The sequence below is a fragment of the Mucor velutinosus genome (genome assembly GCF_035048745.1).
Source record: "Mucor velutinosus strain NIH1002 chromosome Unknown tig00000268, whole genome shotgun sequence".
NCBI classification, from domain to species: Eukaryota; Fungi; Mucoromycota; class Mucoromycetes; order Mucorales; family Mucoraceae; genus Mucor; species Mucor velutinosus.
In genome coordinates this window covers 49,129-63,443 of record NW_027041917.1, presented here as the reverse complement: position 1 = coordinate 63,443, position 14,315 = coordinate 49,129, and the positions used below count along the sequence as shown (strand labels likewise).

The 14,315-nt window shown below is 41.3% G+C and overlaps 5 protein-coding genes across 5 annotated transcripts; 2 read left to right on the top strand and 3 right to left on the bottom strand.

The window, feature by feature from the left end:
• Positions 1–219: 219 nt before the first annotated feature.
• Positions 220–1,812, bottom strand: set9_1 (histone lysine methyltransferase Set9; the record flags this gene model as incomplete). The annotated part of the gene is made up of 1 exon (XM_064823147.1): positions 220–1,812. The coding sequence occupies one exon, from the start codon at positions 1,810–1,812 to the stop codon at positions 220–222; it is 1,593 nt and encodes a 530-aa protein (XP_064678459.1).
• A 487-nt stretch (positions 1,813–2,299) lies between these two features.
• Positions 2,300–4,792, bottom strand: SEC10 (Exocyst complex component 5; the record flags this gene model as incomplete). Its single annotated transcript, XM_064823146.1, has 2 exons — positions 2,300–4,374; positions 4,444–4,792. 2 exons carry the CDS (start codon positions 4,790–4,792, stop codon positions 2,300–2,302), a joined length of 2,424 nt encoding a protein of 807 aa, XP_064678458.1.
• Positions 4,793–7,108: 2,316 nt separating this feature from the next.
• On the top strand, positions 7,109–9,096 carry ATC70_003790 (uncharacterized protein; the record flags this gene model as incomplete). Its single annotated transcript, XM_064823145.1, has 2 exons — positions 7,109–8,981; positions 9,041–9,096. The coding sequence occupies 2 exons, from the start codon at positions 7,109–7,111 to the stop codon at positions 9,094–9,096; spliced, it is 1,929 nt and encodes a 642-aa protein (XP_064678457.1).
• Positions 9,097–10,354: 1,258 nt separating this feature from the next.
• Positions 10,355–11,049, bottom strand: ATC70_003789 (uncharacterized protein; the record flags this gene model as incomplete). The annotated part of the gene is made up of 3 exons (XM_064823144.1): positions 10,355–10,674; positions 10,733–10,864; positions 10,935–11,049. The coding sequence occupies 3 exons, from the start codon at positions 11,047–11,049 to the stop codon at positions 10,355–10,357; spliced, it is 567 nt and encodes a 188-aa protein (XP_064678456.1).
• Positions 11,050–11,727: 678 nt separating this feature from the next.
• HEM15 (ferrochelatase hem15) lies at positions 11,728–12,033 on the top strand (the record flags this gene model as incomplete). Its single annotated transcript, XM_064823143.1, has 1 exon — positions 11,728–12,033. One exon carries the CDS (start codon positions 11,728–11,730, stop codon positions 12,031–12,033), a length of 306 nt encoding a protein of 101 aa, XP_064678455.1.
• Between the last annotated feature and the right edge of the window lie 2,282 nt (positions 12,034–14,315).

Sequence of the window (14,315 nt, the reverse complement as noted above, 5' to 3'; positions counted from 1 at the left end):
TATTTTTTTTGTAGGGGGAGTTGTACTCCATTTTTTATTTAAAGTCCTCTAAATGTCATGATGAGGGAAGAAGAAGACTGGATATATTTTTAAAGGCAAGGAAATGAAGAAGGGAAGCAAGGAAGTGGAATACGACCATAAAATACGTTGGGGGTACATACTTACAAATCAAACTGTAATTCCGATTCCAAGCGAGACAGAGAACGGGCAATAGATATGTTAACGTTGAGAGTGACAAAAGGAACATGGTCGAAGATGGAGCGCCAGTGGGCTTGCCATATACAGAGTGGACTGGTAGCGAAAACTTGGTAAACGGTAAGCTCTGGAAAAGGTAAGCTCTGGAAAAGGTAAGGAGGCAGAGCGAGTGGGTTCAGCTATGGATAGAGTTTGAATGCCGTGGAGGAATGGGAGAAGGACGTCGTCAGTCATCGGTGTGTGGGATAGGTATGTAGTGGCAAGGAACCGCCATACAGCGAGTTTGAGAGGACAAGTAAAGAAGAAATGTTGGATATCCTCCGGGCTCTGGGTCAAACAGAGAGGACACGAAGGTGAAGGGTGAGTTGTGGGGATGAAGTGGTGGAGGATCGATTTGGAGGGAATTTTTCGATGGATAAGTCTATACCATACAGTTCGGGATTGAAGGAGAATAGGTAGTTTCCAAAAGAGGCGCCATTGGGAGGGAGAAAGAGGTGAAGTGTTGATGGTGGGCATGTCAGTGGAAACCAAGTGTTTGTAGTATTGAATACTGTTGAGTGGCACTGTTGAAGGTAGTGGTGTTATAGGTTTGATTAGACGGCGAATGAGTGGGCGGATGTTGTGGGGGTTGGCACCAAAGGAGGCACTGGTAAATGAATGGCGAGGGGCCTGACGGCAGAGAGCGAGAAAGAATGGTTGGAGGTAGATTTGGCCTTCCTCAATCCAACGGGCAACTCGATGAGATATTCTTGGATAATGGCAAAACTCAAGGAAGGTCCAGTTTCTAAGACGGATCACTTGTAAGCCGAAGTCAAAGGTAAACACATCTATTGCGAGCAGTTTCTGGACGGCGTGATGTCGGTCAAACAGTTGATCTGGAGCTGAGAAAGAAGAGAAATGGGGGTGAGTAGAAGGGAGGGTATGTAAGATAATTTCAAGGAAAGGTAATGATAAACCTGTATGAAAATCTAAGTGACAGGTTGTGAAGGAGCGAGGTATTCGATCCATGGTGGTAATGACATTGGTAAGTATGTTAAGGAAAGCTTGGTGTGGGCTGGGTCGATGTTGGAACCAGATGGTTTGTCGAGCAGCAGCAAAGAGTAAGTAGTAAAAGTAATCAGAGAAAGCGGTAGAGTGGAAATACCATTGCAAGGTGTACTGAAAGAGTGGAATGTTTGGGGTGGTGTATGTCGGTAATAGTGGTGAATGACAGGTGGCTAAAATGAGGGGGCAAATCCAGCGCCGTTGGAGAGCTTGTTGTTGGACAATGGGATCTAAAACTTGGAGGCCGCCATGATGGCGAGGCTGTTGAAGGGTTCTAAAGGATAGTTTGGGGAAGATACGAAAGTTAATGAAGGAGGACCCAAGGCTGCGTAAGGAGAGTAATTGAGCTTTGGTAAAAATAAAGTTGCGCACGACATGCCAGAGTTTCGAAAAAATGAGTGTGTTGAGAACGGTTGCACTTCCACGAATGGAGAGGTTCCGTTGGGAGTGAATATGGATGCATTGTTGGATATTGTTGTAGAGTTGCTGGAAAGCGAGGTTGCGTTGGGATAAACTGGAGCATATGGGATAGCCAAGATATGTTACTGGATCAGGAGAGGTGCGGTCATGCATTTGGTGGATTTGGTGTGTAGCAAGAAACTCGCGCCAATCTGGTTGTGGGTGTCCAGAGAGCGAAATGGCTATAGTTTTCCTATAATCTAGTAGTGCATTTGATGCTTTCATGTATGTATTGATAGAGTCCTGCAGAAGAACTTAAGGAAGTATAAGATTATCATGACAACTTACATAGTCGAATCTGGCAGAATCGGTCGAAGTGGGTCCAAAAAGGACCAACATGAGCAAATCAGGACAGAAATTTGAGCGGGGATTCAACTGATTTTGGCGGCGGCAGCTGCCAGGTAAAAAAAAAAAAAAAAAAAAAAAAAAAAAAAAAAAAAAAATGATGATGATGATAATAATTACGCCTTTCTCATGCACATAATTAGCGCTTTTGAATCTATTTGGCGACGACGTTTTTTAATGAAATATGCTACAATTGTATGTTTGTGTATAATTTGTGTGTATATAAATATAAATTAATAAAATTTAAATAAGGAGGTTACTCCCAGGAATCATCAATTTCGACATCCATATCTTGAAGTCTTGACACCAGCTCACTCTCTTGTTCGACTTCATGTCTCTTCATTTCTGGAATTAAGCGATCCTCCAGAGCCAATTCATACACTCGGTTGTATTCGTGGACAGGTCCTTGAAAGTGTCCTCGGTCCCAACCCAAATTCAATGCACTACGAATCATTCTCAGTATGAATTCTTCACGAAGTGCCTTGATGCTTTTGATTTTTTGGAAATCAACGGCAGCATCTTGTATAGCCATCTCCAATGATGCGTGGTCATCGTGGTCATAGACGTAGCCGTTAAAGTATTCATAGCTAGTGACTACAGACCCTTTCTCTGTCAATACGTTAGGGTCCAAAAGAGCAACATTCACCTTGCGTTTTCCAGCTCTACCAGCAGGACGATCAATGATGGATTCATGCAAACTACCAGCACCTGTCGTAATGACAGCTGAGCCAAACACCATGCCCTCTACTGTTTCCAAGCCCAAGCTGTCGTTGGGGTTGGGTGCAAATACGAAATCAGCAGCTGCTCGACAAAAGATGCCCAATTGACGCTGCTCTTTGCCTGTGGTGATCAACGAAACATGGTTGGGATACATTCGCTGCAGTGCTTCCAATTTGTCGAATGGATAATCCTTCCTGTTTCCCATAATCACAAATCGCATGTTGTGTTTAACGAAATATTCAGCAGCCTTTTCAAATATGTCCAGTCCCTTGTTATTTTCCAATCCACCTCGAAACAGCACAACAGGTCGCTTCATGTCTTCCTCGGTGAACAAATCTCTCTTGATCAGGTATCTCTTGGAGCGATCCTTCAATACAAATGTGAAATCGTTGGGGTTTTCAGAAAGCGTCCAGTAAGTGGGGTTCTCGGGGATATCAAGCGCCAAGGCGTGCAAGGGATCTTTGGAATGGATCAAGGGCTGGTCTTTGATCATGTCGAACGCATATTGAGGGAAGCCCATGTTGCGATTCACTAGCTTATCCGTAATGAAGGGGTGCTCTGAGCTGTAATAGTCAATCGCATTGCTGATACCGTAGAAGCGAGCACCTTCCACCTTGCGCAATAGACTGTCCATGATGAGCTCTTTCAGATGGAAATCACGGCGACCCTCGACAATATCAGCAGCCATGGGGCGACTCGTAAAAGTGACAGCATCCGCACGATCAATGGCTAGCTTTGACATGAACATTTTACCACCGTACACGTATTTGCGAAGCGCCTCTCTCTCAGACATGTGTTCCAAGAATTTTCTTACGCTTCTAAACGAGTTTTGGTACTGAATCTCGTCTTGGTGATCATGCATCGTATAGACAATAGCAGGGGGTCTTGGCCCCAAATCATCCGCGTCTTTCTTGTCTTGCAAAAATTTAGTGACATAGGCATTGGAGGCACCGTGCACATGGACGATATCCACTCTGGGTACGATACGAATAGGCGCGAAAATGGACTCTTCATCAGCAGCAGTTGCTTTATGAGCCAGAAAGGCAGCAGCGGCCTTTGCAAAGTATTGGTCTCTCCATTCATTGGGTAATTCGTTTTCCGTGTTGATATCATGGACTGTACGACATTTGAAAGCTTGGTTGAACGGTTTTCTGTTGGCATGGCCAATCATATACACAGGTACAACATCAGTAGGCGCGGCGGGGCGTTGAGGCGTGATAAGGACAGAGGTGTTGACATTGTTAATCATCTGCCATTCGTATTTGCTTGGCTTTTGTACTGGCGGATTGAAGGCATGCATCATTTTCCACACCCTAAACTCCACAGACATGACTTGACCGGGCCTCTTTCCTCGAATATCGATTGTCATGTCAATTTCCTTGTCCGTAATGAGCTTTCTCATGAATGTATAAAATGGCATCACGATGGCGACTTCTGTCAAATTGGACGCCTGTTGTGCTGCTGCGAGTGCGGTGACAGTTCTGCCTAGGGATGTCAGTGTAGCTGGGCCAAATTCCTTGGTGACATGGTACACTTGAGTCCCCTTCTCTATTTGGCTCTCGACATTTGTATCTAAATGGGTGTATGCTTTGAATGGATATTGTCGCTTGACTACAAATAGACATGAGTTTCAACAGATCCCGGGAAATTACAGGTTTCCACGCTTTTTTTTTGTCTTACCTATGCGGATGGGAGACAGCTCCTGGTGCAGTAATTTGTAGCTGTTAAAGATCATTACCATCTCAGTCGCAATTAGTAGAAAGATGAAGATGCCCACAAGGTTCCACCATCGCCATCTTTTCACGCTGTTGAATGCAGCTCCTTTCTGTTGTAATGAGGGCGATAGTGGTGATGTTGCTGTATTTGCAGTCAATGTGGAGGATGATGCTTTGAATGGTGCAATGATGTATGAGGCTGTTCCTGATTTCCTGGCTAGCGATGGCCAGTAGGATGAGAGGGAGAATGTGGTGGATGTGTTGATGGGATTCAGCAAGGGGTTTGATGTCGACACATCTTGTGAATTTGCCATGGTGTCTAATGAATCAATGCAAGCAAGGAGATGAAGGAGAAGAAAGAGAAAGGAAAAAGAACCAAATTAAACTAAAATTTCTTGTTTAATATTCAATTGGATATTACCTGTAATCATGTAATGTTGTGCCTCGATCCTTCTTGATGTCTTTAAATGGAGCTCCAAAAGTGAATTTTTTCCTTTATCATTTGAGTTACGTCTGTACAACAGCAATTAATGACCTCTGTCATTCATCGTCGCTTTTGTTTATCTGCTGCTGAGGAGACTCTTTATCATGAGCAGCTTGTTTTATCTTAAGCTGTTGTATGTCCTTTTCCAGCTTATACATGACGTCCATTTTGCACCTGGAAACTGGTGCCTGAATTTTATTCAAGATCAGCGAGAAATCCCATTTTCTCGGGATGGAGTGTACGTCTTGAAAACAAGGTATCTAGTAACAAAAACAGTAAGAGCAACACATGTTTGTATCACGACAACAAAATGGGTCTTTTTGTATATTAAATGAAATGTACACCAGGCTACTTGATTAGCAAACACGGATCTTAAATCCAAATCAAAGGAGGAGGGGGGGGGAGCAATTCACATGAGTTTAGTAATACATGACAAATTTTACAAATACACGCTACCTAGATTTGCAATCGCCGTTGATGGTAAAAGAAAGCCTTTTTCTGGTATTTCTGAAAGTCTTGGCCATGTTGTATATTTGAGACCCATTGGAAGAAAATTTTCTACAAATCAGTTACACAACTTTGATGATGATATGTTGGGAATCAACGTGTAGTAGTATATATTCATATCCAGAATTACTACTTGCGCCGTCTATGTCCAGGTCAGACCATTGAGCTTCCTTTTGTAAAATGTATGATCAAAGAGCATCGTGCTTTGTAATGTATAGAAAGACACTATCGTCAGCTTACAAGAGAGTGGATGCACTTAGACATCATCATACCATACAACGTATCGGATATAAAAGTTGAATCACACAATGCCCCTTCTTTATCTCTATTATCTGTAGATTAGTTGCAATAGAAGAGAAAGGTATCTACCCAGGTTCATTTCATACATGAACGGCTCTCAGAGTTAACAAACGATGCCATTGTATTTCTAGAGTGGTACAAGCTACTGTTTGGATGGTGAATACTCATACTGTTAGGCGACAATACCAGGTTCTAATAAACTATTGGAGTTCCAAAAACCTCAACCTCACAGGAATGAGACAGGGTAAAACACATGCTATCATTTTCCAAGACTCCTCGTGTGGCTTTGGATGCCAAAGCCGGAAATCAATGCCATCTTCTACCAGCTCCAAGATAATCCAAGCAGCAATGAAGTCAAGAATTAGCTAATACACGACAGAGACACATATGATTACAAACTGAAAGGAAATCTTATCAGATAGAAACTGAGGGACCTTGACTTATCAGAGGCTTTCTTCAAGTATCGCAGCGCTTCAGTCAAGACGGCGGAAGACTCACAAAGCCTAGGCAATGTTGAACATTTGGCATTAGATGGAATCATGTGGGTCAACAAGACATTCTCAAATACTGACATCGTTAGCTACCACAACGCTCAGCAAATACTGAAAGGCATTGGTAGGATGAATTACTTCAGGCTACTGAATTCTGGACCCATCTCTGGCAAACCATGGCAATAGGATCAACTTGTCTATCGTCTCGACCTAGACTGTCAATACCATTTTGTGTTTAGAGGCAAAATTAAACAGCTTCAGCAATTTTATGAAATTGCCAGGTTGAATCATGGACTGAAGACTATTGAAGGCAAAGGCCATTCCAGTGTCGTTTTCTTTGGCATGTCGACAAAAGAAATTAAGCCAATGTGTATTGCATGGATCATATCTTTGACAGGACTGAATCGAGCGGTTATCCTCAAGAGACCCTATTTCTTTGCTGACTGCGATGAAATGCACCCTTTCTTTGGGCAGAGTGAGCCTTCAACAAACGTATATATTTAATTAATAAGCTAGCACAACATGCTTTGCCCTTCCAAATTAAGTGAAATTGGGGTTGAATAAAGAAAGCACCTTTTAAATTAAACATCTTGATCTCCTTGAGCTTACCAGGACACACAACAGCTATTCTGCTCCAAATCAGAGCTATAAGGATGCAGCAAAAGAGTGTATGCTCTATTACTGCAGTGAGACCTGGGTAATTTATTCAGCCTTTCCATTGATCAGAGATTTGCACTGTTTGACGATGAATTAAAAGCCAATTAACTGGAGCGTGATTTTTTTCCTATTCCTTTTTCTCTTTTCTCTTGTACCAATTCATACACATTACAAAAGCTTGAATCACTAAAATGGCAGGAAGCGTCATTGGCACATCGTCCTATTCAGAAGCAATGGATCTATCTGATTTGGAGGAAGAGAATGGGTATAGCCATTATGAGGGCATGCATCATTCGTCCGAGACATTGCCTACAATGAACAATATAGAAGAGCAGCAAGCACAGCAGCAGCCACCCCCACATCAACAACAGCAGCAAGAGCCACCCGTCAAGATCCGGAAGAAGCCAGGCAGAAAGCCCAATCCAGCATCGCCAGCCCTGCGAAAAGCGCAGAACAGAGCAGCACAGAGAGCATTCAGAGAGAGAAAAGAACGACACATGAAAGACCTCGAATCCAACATCAAGGGTATCAAAGACCATCGTGATAGACTACTGCAGGAAAACGAGAAAATGTCAAGTGAAAATGAGATTCTGAAAGCAGAGAATTGGTATTTGAAGGGCATTGTTTTGTCGCTTCAGTTGGTGTGTCTTCAACACAATCTAGTGATACCACAGCATTGTCCGCATGTCAATGATGAAACCTTGTCTGTGTTGGCGCAGTCCATACCAGAATCCATCAGCTCCTACTTGAATGTTAATTCCAGAAACAAGCTTCAAATATCACAAAAACTCATGAACGAATCACCCGAATTATCCAATTTGCACTTGCAATCACAACAGCCACTACCACAACAGCCACTACCACAACAGCCACTACCACAACAGCAGCAGCAACAACAGCAACAGCCTTTTCCTCATCAATTCCCCTCTGGATCGTTGATCATCACGCAGGATGGCGTGCATAAAGTGCCCAATAAGCATGGCAACGGCTCTCCTCATCAACAGCAGCATTCCAATAGCTGGTATCATCAGCAGAGTAACGGAAATGGAGCACCCAGCATCCAACCACAACACCCTTATGGCGCTAGCAATATGTATGGATCACCCAATTCTGCACACACGTCTGACGAATTTAATAATCTTCCACCGCTATCGCCCATGTCGTCCTCTGCCATGACAGACAGATCAGACAATGCCAGCAAAAACAAGTTTAGTGCAGAGAACAGCCGGGAATTACCGCGTCCTAGTATTGTGGCAGCACCCTCTGAACCCATCACATCCAATCTAGCAGCCATTCAGACGCTGCGTCTTCGTTTGAGACTACAATCTGCCTGTGTCCGCATGCAATCCATTCCATTCGCCATTCAGCCTACCTTATTGCAACTGACGATTCCTCACGATCCCAGAATTGACCTTATACCGACACCCCATATGCGCGATAGAATGATCTTGTACCGAGATCAGTTTGATTTGGACGACTGCTTCCGCTGTTTGTTGAGTGGATCCGTATTTCATGGTGGTGATCCAGCGGTGGCTGGCAACTGGCAATTGCCCGAGGAGTTCTTTAAAAAGTATTGGTTTTTGACCATTGATTACAACTTGAGAAGGTATACAAACGAGTGGCGAAAGAAGCAAGGACTGAAGGAGATCAATGGGAATCTACCAACATTGGAAGAGTCTCCACAGCAACAGCCACAATCATCCTCTGTAAATACAAGCGCATCATCTCAATTCACCCCGCCCGTGCTGCCGCCACACACAGGGTCGTCACCACACATCCAATCCAGCATGTATGCTCAACCACCGGCATTGCAACATGTACCTCAGCCTATGGATAGGCGCTCTTTGACGTATGATGACCTATCCAGTTATTTGGGTATGCAGTTGGAGAGTTCAAGGACTACTCCAGCTACCAACACGTCAACCGCTACCACCACCACATCCAGCATAAATCTTACACCTGTTCAGCTGACAAATGGCTATGGAAATATGATGGGATCCACTTCACAGCCGCGGCCAAAGCCACAATCTGCTTGGGAGAGCCTCATTGGGAGTAGGAATTATGGTAAGCACTGATATTGGTATAGTGTATGTACATGGCAGCAACTTAGCATATTGTTTTAGACATGATGATGACTGGATCGTACAACGAAAATGATATGGATCAGCAGCCTAATTAGATTTGATACTTGGTTGATCAATAAAGCTATAGGATTTCATGGGCACTAGGCAGTGTCGGTAGTGCTTGGAATGCTATTTTTCTGTTTGGCCGATTAGTTTAATTGCGGTTGTGTGCATTTTTTAATTTTGGATCTTGATTCCGATATCAGTGTTGATACATCTCAGCAATCTGCAACAGAAATCACTCTCAGTGCTCTACATGGTAGCTCGAAACTTAATTCCTGCAATCTAACCTTTCATGTAGACTAGAAAATGATCGCAATTGGTCTTTGATACCCTTCAGTCAATAGACTTCTGGTGTTGTTTTTCAACTCGCTTAATTATAATGAATTCTCCACCAAGCTATATTTCATATTTATAACCAACGCTCTAAAAATAGCTCTTCATAACTTGATGTGGCATTGTTTGTACAGAATTAAAGAATAAATCCCAGCCTAAATTGTGTCGACTAGTAGCATAACTTTAGCAAGTTGCAGAATCAAAGGTCTAGACATGCAATTTGCAGCCCAAGAACCGTTGTTTGTGTCCAACATGGTCTGATCTCAAAAATCACCCGGTGTATAATGCTTGCCTGTCGCTTAGAATGTGTACAACACAAGGTTGATCAAGGACCTGCTACAAGAACGAATCAGAAGGACCTTGGTTGGGTGAATCAACAGAAGAATTCACACAACAGTATCACGGAGTGCAGTTGAGAGCATTGTTAGTGCTATGCAAATCCATGATAGATGTATAAAAGGAAAGAATTCTCTTTTTAAGGGCATTGTTTAAGCTTTTTTTTTTTTTTAGGCTTTCCACGTTATCAACAAGCTTTTTCTAAGAGTTTTCCGCTTTTGATCATAAAATCAACAACATACGATCCAACAAGACCATGGATACAGTACATTCTCTTTGTATTGCTCTCTCTATCTTGCTTTTTTGGGGCTGTTTATCAGCATTTGCTATACAAAATGTGCACTGCAAATTAGCTTGTAACACAATTAGCACTGGAATAGATAAAGAAAAACGAGGTTCCTTATTTTGATGGATCTGGGAGGGCTTGCTCCGCTTGCAATTCAGTAACGGGGACCCTCTCTCTCTCTCTCTCTCTCTCTTCTCTGATCACCTTATCTGATCTCACAGATCGTAGAGAAACGATTAGCCGCTCAATTCAAATACACAATAATTAAAGAGCATGTAGTTTATTCATGATGCATGTGTTCTAAAAGGGTGATGTGAATAGGGTGTGTATGGTTCAAATGTTGAGGTGTATGTGATCTAAACAAAGATGGCCTTTTTCAAAGAGTTGTAAGCATTCTCCAAATCATCATTGATGATGATACTGTCATAAGAGCCAGGGATAGCACCATACTCCAACTCCTGTTTGGAAGCAGCCAAACGAGCCAAGATAGCTTCCTCCTTCTCAGTACCACGTCCACGAAGACGTTCCTCCAAAATCTCAAGACTGGGGGGCTGAACAAAGATGTACTTGGGATTCAATGCTGTCTTTTTGACAGATTGAACACCTTGCATATCAATATCAAGCATGCAGACCTTGCCGTCAGCAACAACATCTTCTACTGCTTTAATAGAAGTGCCTAGATTGTGTTTGTTGAGTAAGGGAATCACAAATACAGCCTTGATTTACTACGTTACCATACATATTTCCTGAAAAGGTAGCGCTTTCAATGAATTTGCCTTCCTCAACTTCCTTGATCATATCATCCTTTTCAACAAAATGATAGTCCTTGCCATCAACTTCTCCGGGACGAGGCTTACGGGTAGTGTCTTTTATCGATATAGGTGTAGTGAAACTGAGTGTACGATCAAATAGACAATGAACATGCGCAACACTTACGAGAGATGCTGAAGCCAAATGTACTGGGATATTCGCTGAAAAGACGTTTCAGCAAGGTGGACTTTCCAGAGCCAGAGGGGCCAGAGATGACAAAGATCTTTGCAGCAGTTTGCATTGGTGGAATGAACGTGTGATTGTACTTGGGTATCAAAGTAATTGCTATGGATGTTTATACATTTTGTTGAAAAAGAATTTTCTGACGGTCACTCACCCGCTGATGGGCATTGAGCAACCGACATACCAGAGACTCTCACAAATCATACCATTTGACCCTAAAAAAAAAAAAAAAGTGAGCTAAAGCAAGCTGTTGCACAAATAGACGAGATCTTGAGAGAAAATAAGAAAGCAAGCCTATACTAGCAATATGCAACGTCAATTGGCTCGCATGTGGAGCTAAGAGTGAGAAGCATGTGTAAAATGTTGGTTGTTCATTCCACCATTGATTACAGGTGTTGAGAGGAACGAAACCATCGAATAGAGATACGTTAAGGCCTAGAACTGAGTGCACTCAAAGAAACGGGCCTCTCGCCAAACTTGGAATATACCCTTGACATGGAAAGTATCACAAAACCAGCGAAAATCTTTTTTTTTTTTTTTTTTTTTTTTTTTTATGGCCAAAAATAAACCTCTTTTCTGAGTGGATAGCTTGAGCAGGATTGGGAGCTATTACCCTTTAAACCATTTTACTACAATAGAAGAGGAGAATCAAAATATCATTTTTGAATATAAATATCCCCCCCCTTGAATTCTTTGATTTCCCTTCATTATCACATTTAAACTTCTTCCTTGCACCATGTCAAGATTCACTGAACATTTCGACATTGAAACCACTACTCAATTCATGTACAATCAATCAATATCATCGCCATCAAAAACTTCCTTTTTCTCAATGTCATCGTCAGAATCAAGTTCTCCTGTCCAACAATACCGTTCCATCACTGTTGATACTATTCTCACTCAATCACTAAGCTCGTTTGACAGTGAATGTTCATCATCGCCTACAAGTTACGAAGAAGACAAGCCATCGAAAAACAAGCTCAAGCGATTTCTTACTACAATGTCCAAGAAGAAGCGTTCCATGTCGAACCACTCACAATAAGCTACTTGATCTTTGCCATCTGACTACAATGTTTCATATACCCACTTTGTAAAATGCTTAAATTTACTACTACTATTACTACTATGCTAATACTCTATCTTTCCACCTAATATCTTGATTTATCCCATGCCAATCTTATTTATTAAAATTATGTTTATACTGCTGTACACCTTGCTTATTGTAAATGGTTAATAGAATGGTTGCATATGCAAGCATCTGATGCACATGTGTGTTATGCTATCGGTCAACCCTAATGCGGACTTGACTCCCCATCTCTACAATTACAAATTTGAGGTTGGACGAGGTGTTCAAATAACAAGCTGCCTTTTTCAAATGACTTGCAAACCTAGAATTTTTTTTTTACTATACAACATTATCACGCATTTTTCCCACAGCAGAAATTCTATTTTCTTTAGCTGTGAATTACATGTACCTGTCAAGAACGTCCATTTTCTGTTTCTATAAATAGAGGAACCTACTGGAAAAAAGATCGACAAGTTTAGCATTGGATTCGGTTTATTGGGTAGGTTTCGATGAAGCAACAACGACTTGTGAAGCATATTCGCTTCAGATTTCAGATTTTAAATCTCAATTTTAGAGATTTGATCTTTTTCTAATAGAAAATCTATCCATGTCAATGAAGGAACATGCCCTGAATAAGGCAATTCCTGAAAGCATGAGCGACATCTACATCATGCTTCATAGAAACTATAAAATTGCATATGATGTGCATGCTTGGTGTCACATTAACATGAAAAAAAAAAAGGTACCAAAATGCAAACAAGCTTTATGATGCTCTACGTCATGGACAGAAGAAAGAAACACCGTTCGTTTTCTTGAAGGTAGATCATTGGGTCTTTGATTGTTACAGTCAGCTAAACTAATTTCATCAGAATGTACATAGCATCATCTATCAAATACAACATGGTATCATCTTGTATATTGAATTTGATGAATCTATGCGCATTACATCATTGAATAGAAACGTTCCATACTGTTGCCATAAACTACAAGGCTAGTATCTGCTCTATACCTTTAACGTCATAAAAGAATTATTTACGCTCTGCCCCATATGTGTATCATCTGATTTGATTCTCTCGTGCTTATGATACCAACTCGGCCATTTCTGAACCTTTTTTAGGTATATTTACTATACTCTATGGAGGCTTTTAAATATAGCAATGACATCTCAGGTAGTTTGAGCCTTGGCAATCCTGAAAAGAGTGTCCAGTAATCTCATTGCTGTCATATAGATATAGTTTTGACTACAAATCGTTTGACTACTAAACAATGATCGTCTTAAACAGTCTTGAATTTGATTTGTAAATCATCTTGTGCGCTTCATGTTACAAAATGCAATGCAAATCAATATTGTCCTTGATTTTCTGTCACATCTATATTCTTCTCTGATGAGATTGCCCTCAGGTGGCTATTTCATTAAAGATGGCTCAAAAATCATCATTGAAAATCGTCTTGTACGCTCAGTATTTGAAACCAGGAAAGAAGGAATGAACCACAATAGCAAAATCTGTGGTACTATACATTTATATTACACTAAGCATATTTGATTACAGAAAAGCTGGAAAGGCTTAGTAGACGAGCTAACGACATCGTACAGGTGGCATTTTTAAAGCGTGAGTATATGTATGCCCTGAATTGTATTATAATCAAACAAATTAAGCCCCAGTTGTTTAATTTTAACAGCACCATTCCCCAACATGTCTAGTGTCTATTCATAATAGCTGATCAATCAACTAACGTTCGATAACGGCGTCGCCCTGTGGGCTCTTGCCGACGACATTCCAAATCAGAGATAATAAAAATCTGGCATATCAAGTAGATCTTAAACAATCAATTAATAGTAAAAGAAAGGCTATATCAGAGTCAAGAGGGGAAGGTCTCCATTCGCTGATTTTGCTCTTGAGATGGCGACATAAAGCTTGCCATGCGTAAATACAGGACCTGTAAAAGATACTAGCAACTTTTTTTGAGAGATTATCAATGCAAAAGACACCTTCACATGGAAAAACCTCTCAACAAAAGCAAATATATATATATATATATATATGGGCGAAGCAATTGTCCTTTCAAAAACATGGTCTCCATTTGGCCAGTATCTCAATCATCATTGTCATCATCAGAAAGGCATTTAGGTTAGCCAGCAGCGCCAAAATTAATTCAGGCTCAGTTTTTTTTTATGTTCAGGATTGGTCAGTTTTTGTATTTTTCGACACGATTGATTTATTTTGCAAGATTCGACTATAAATTGTGATGCTTCCTAA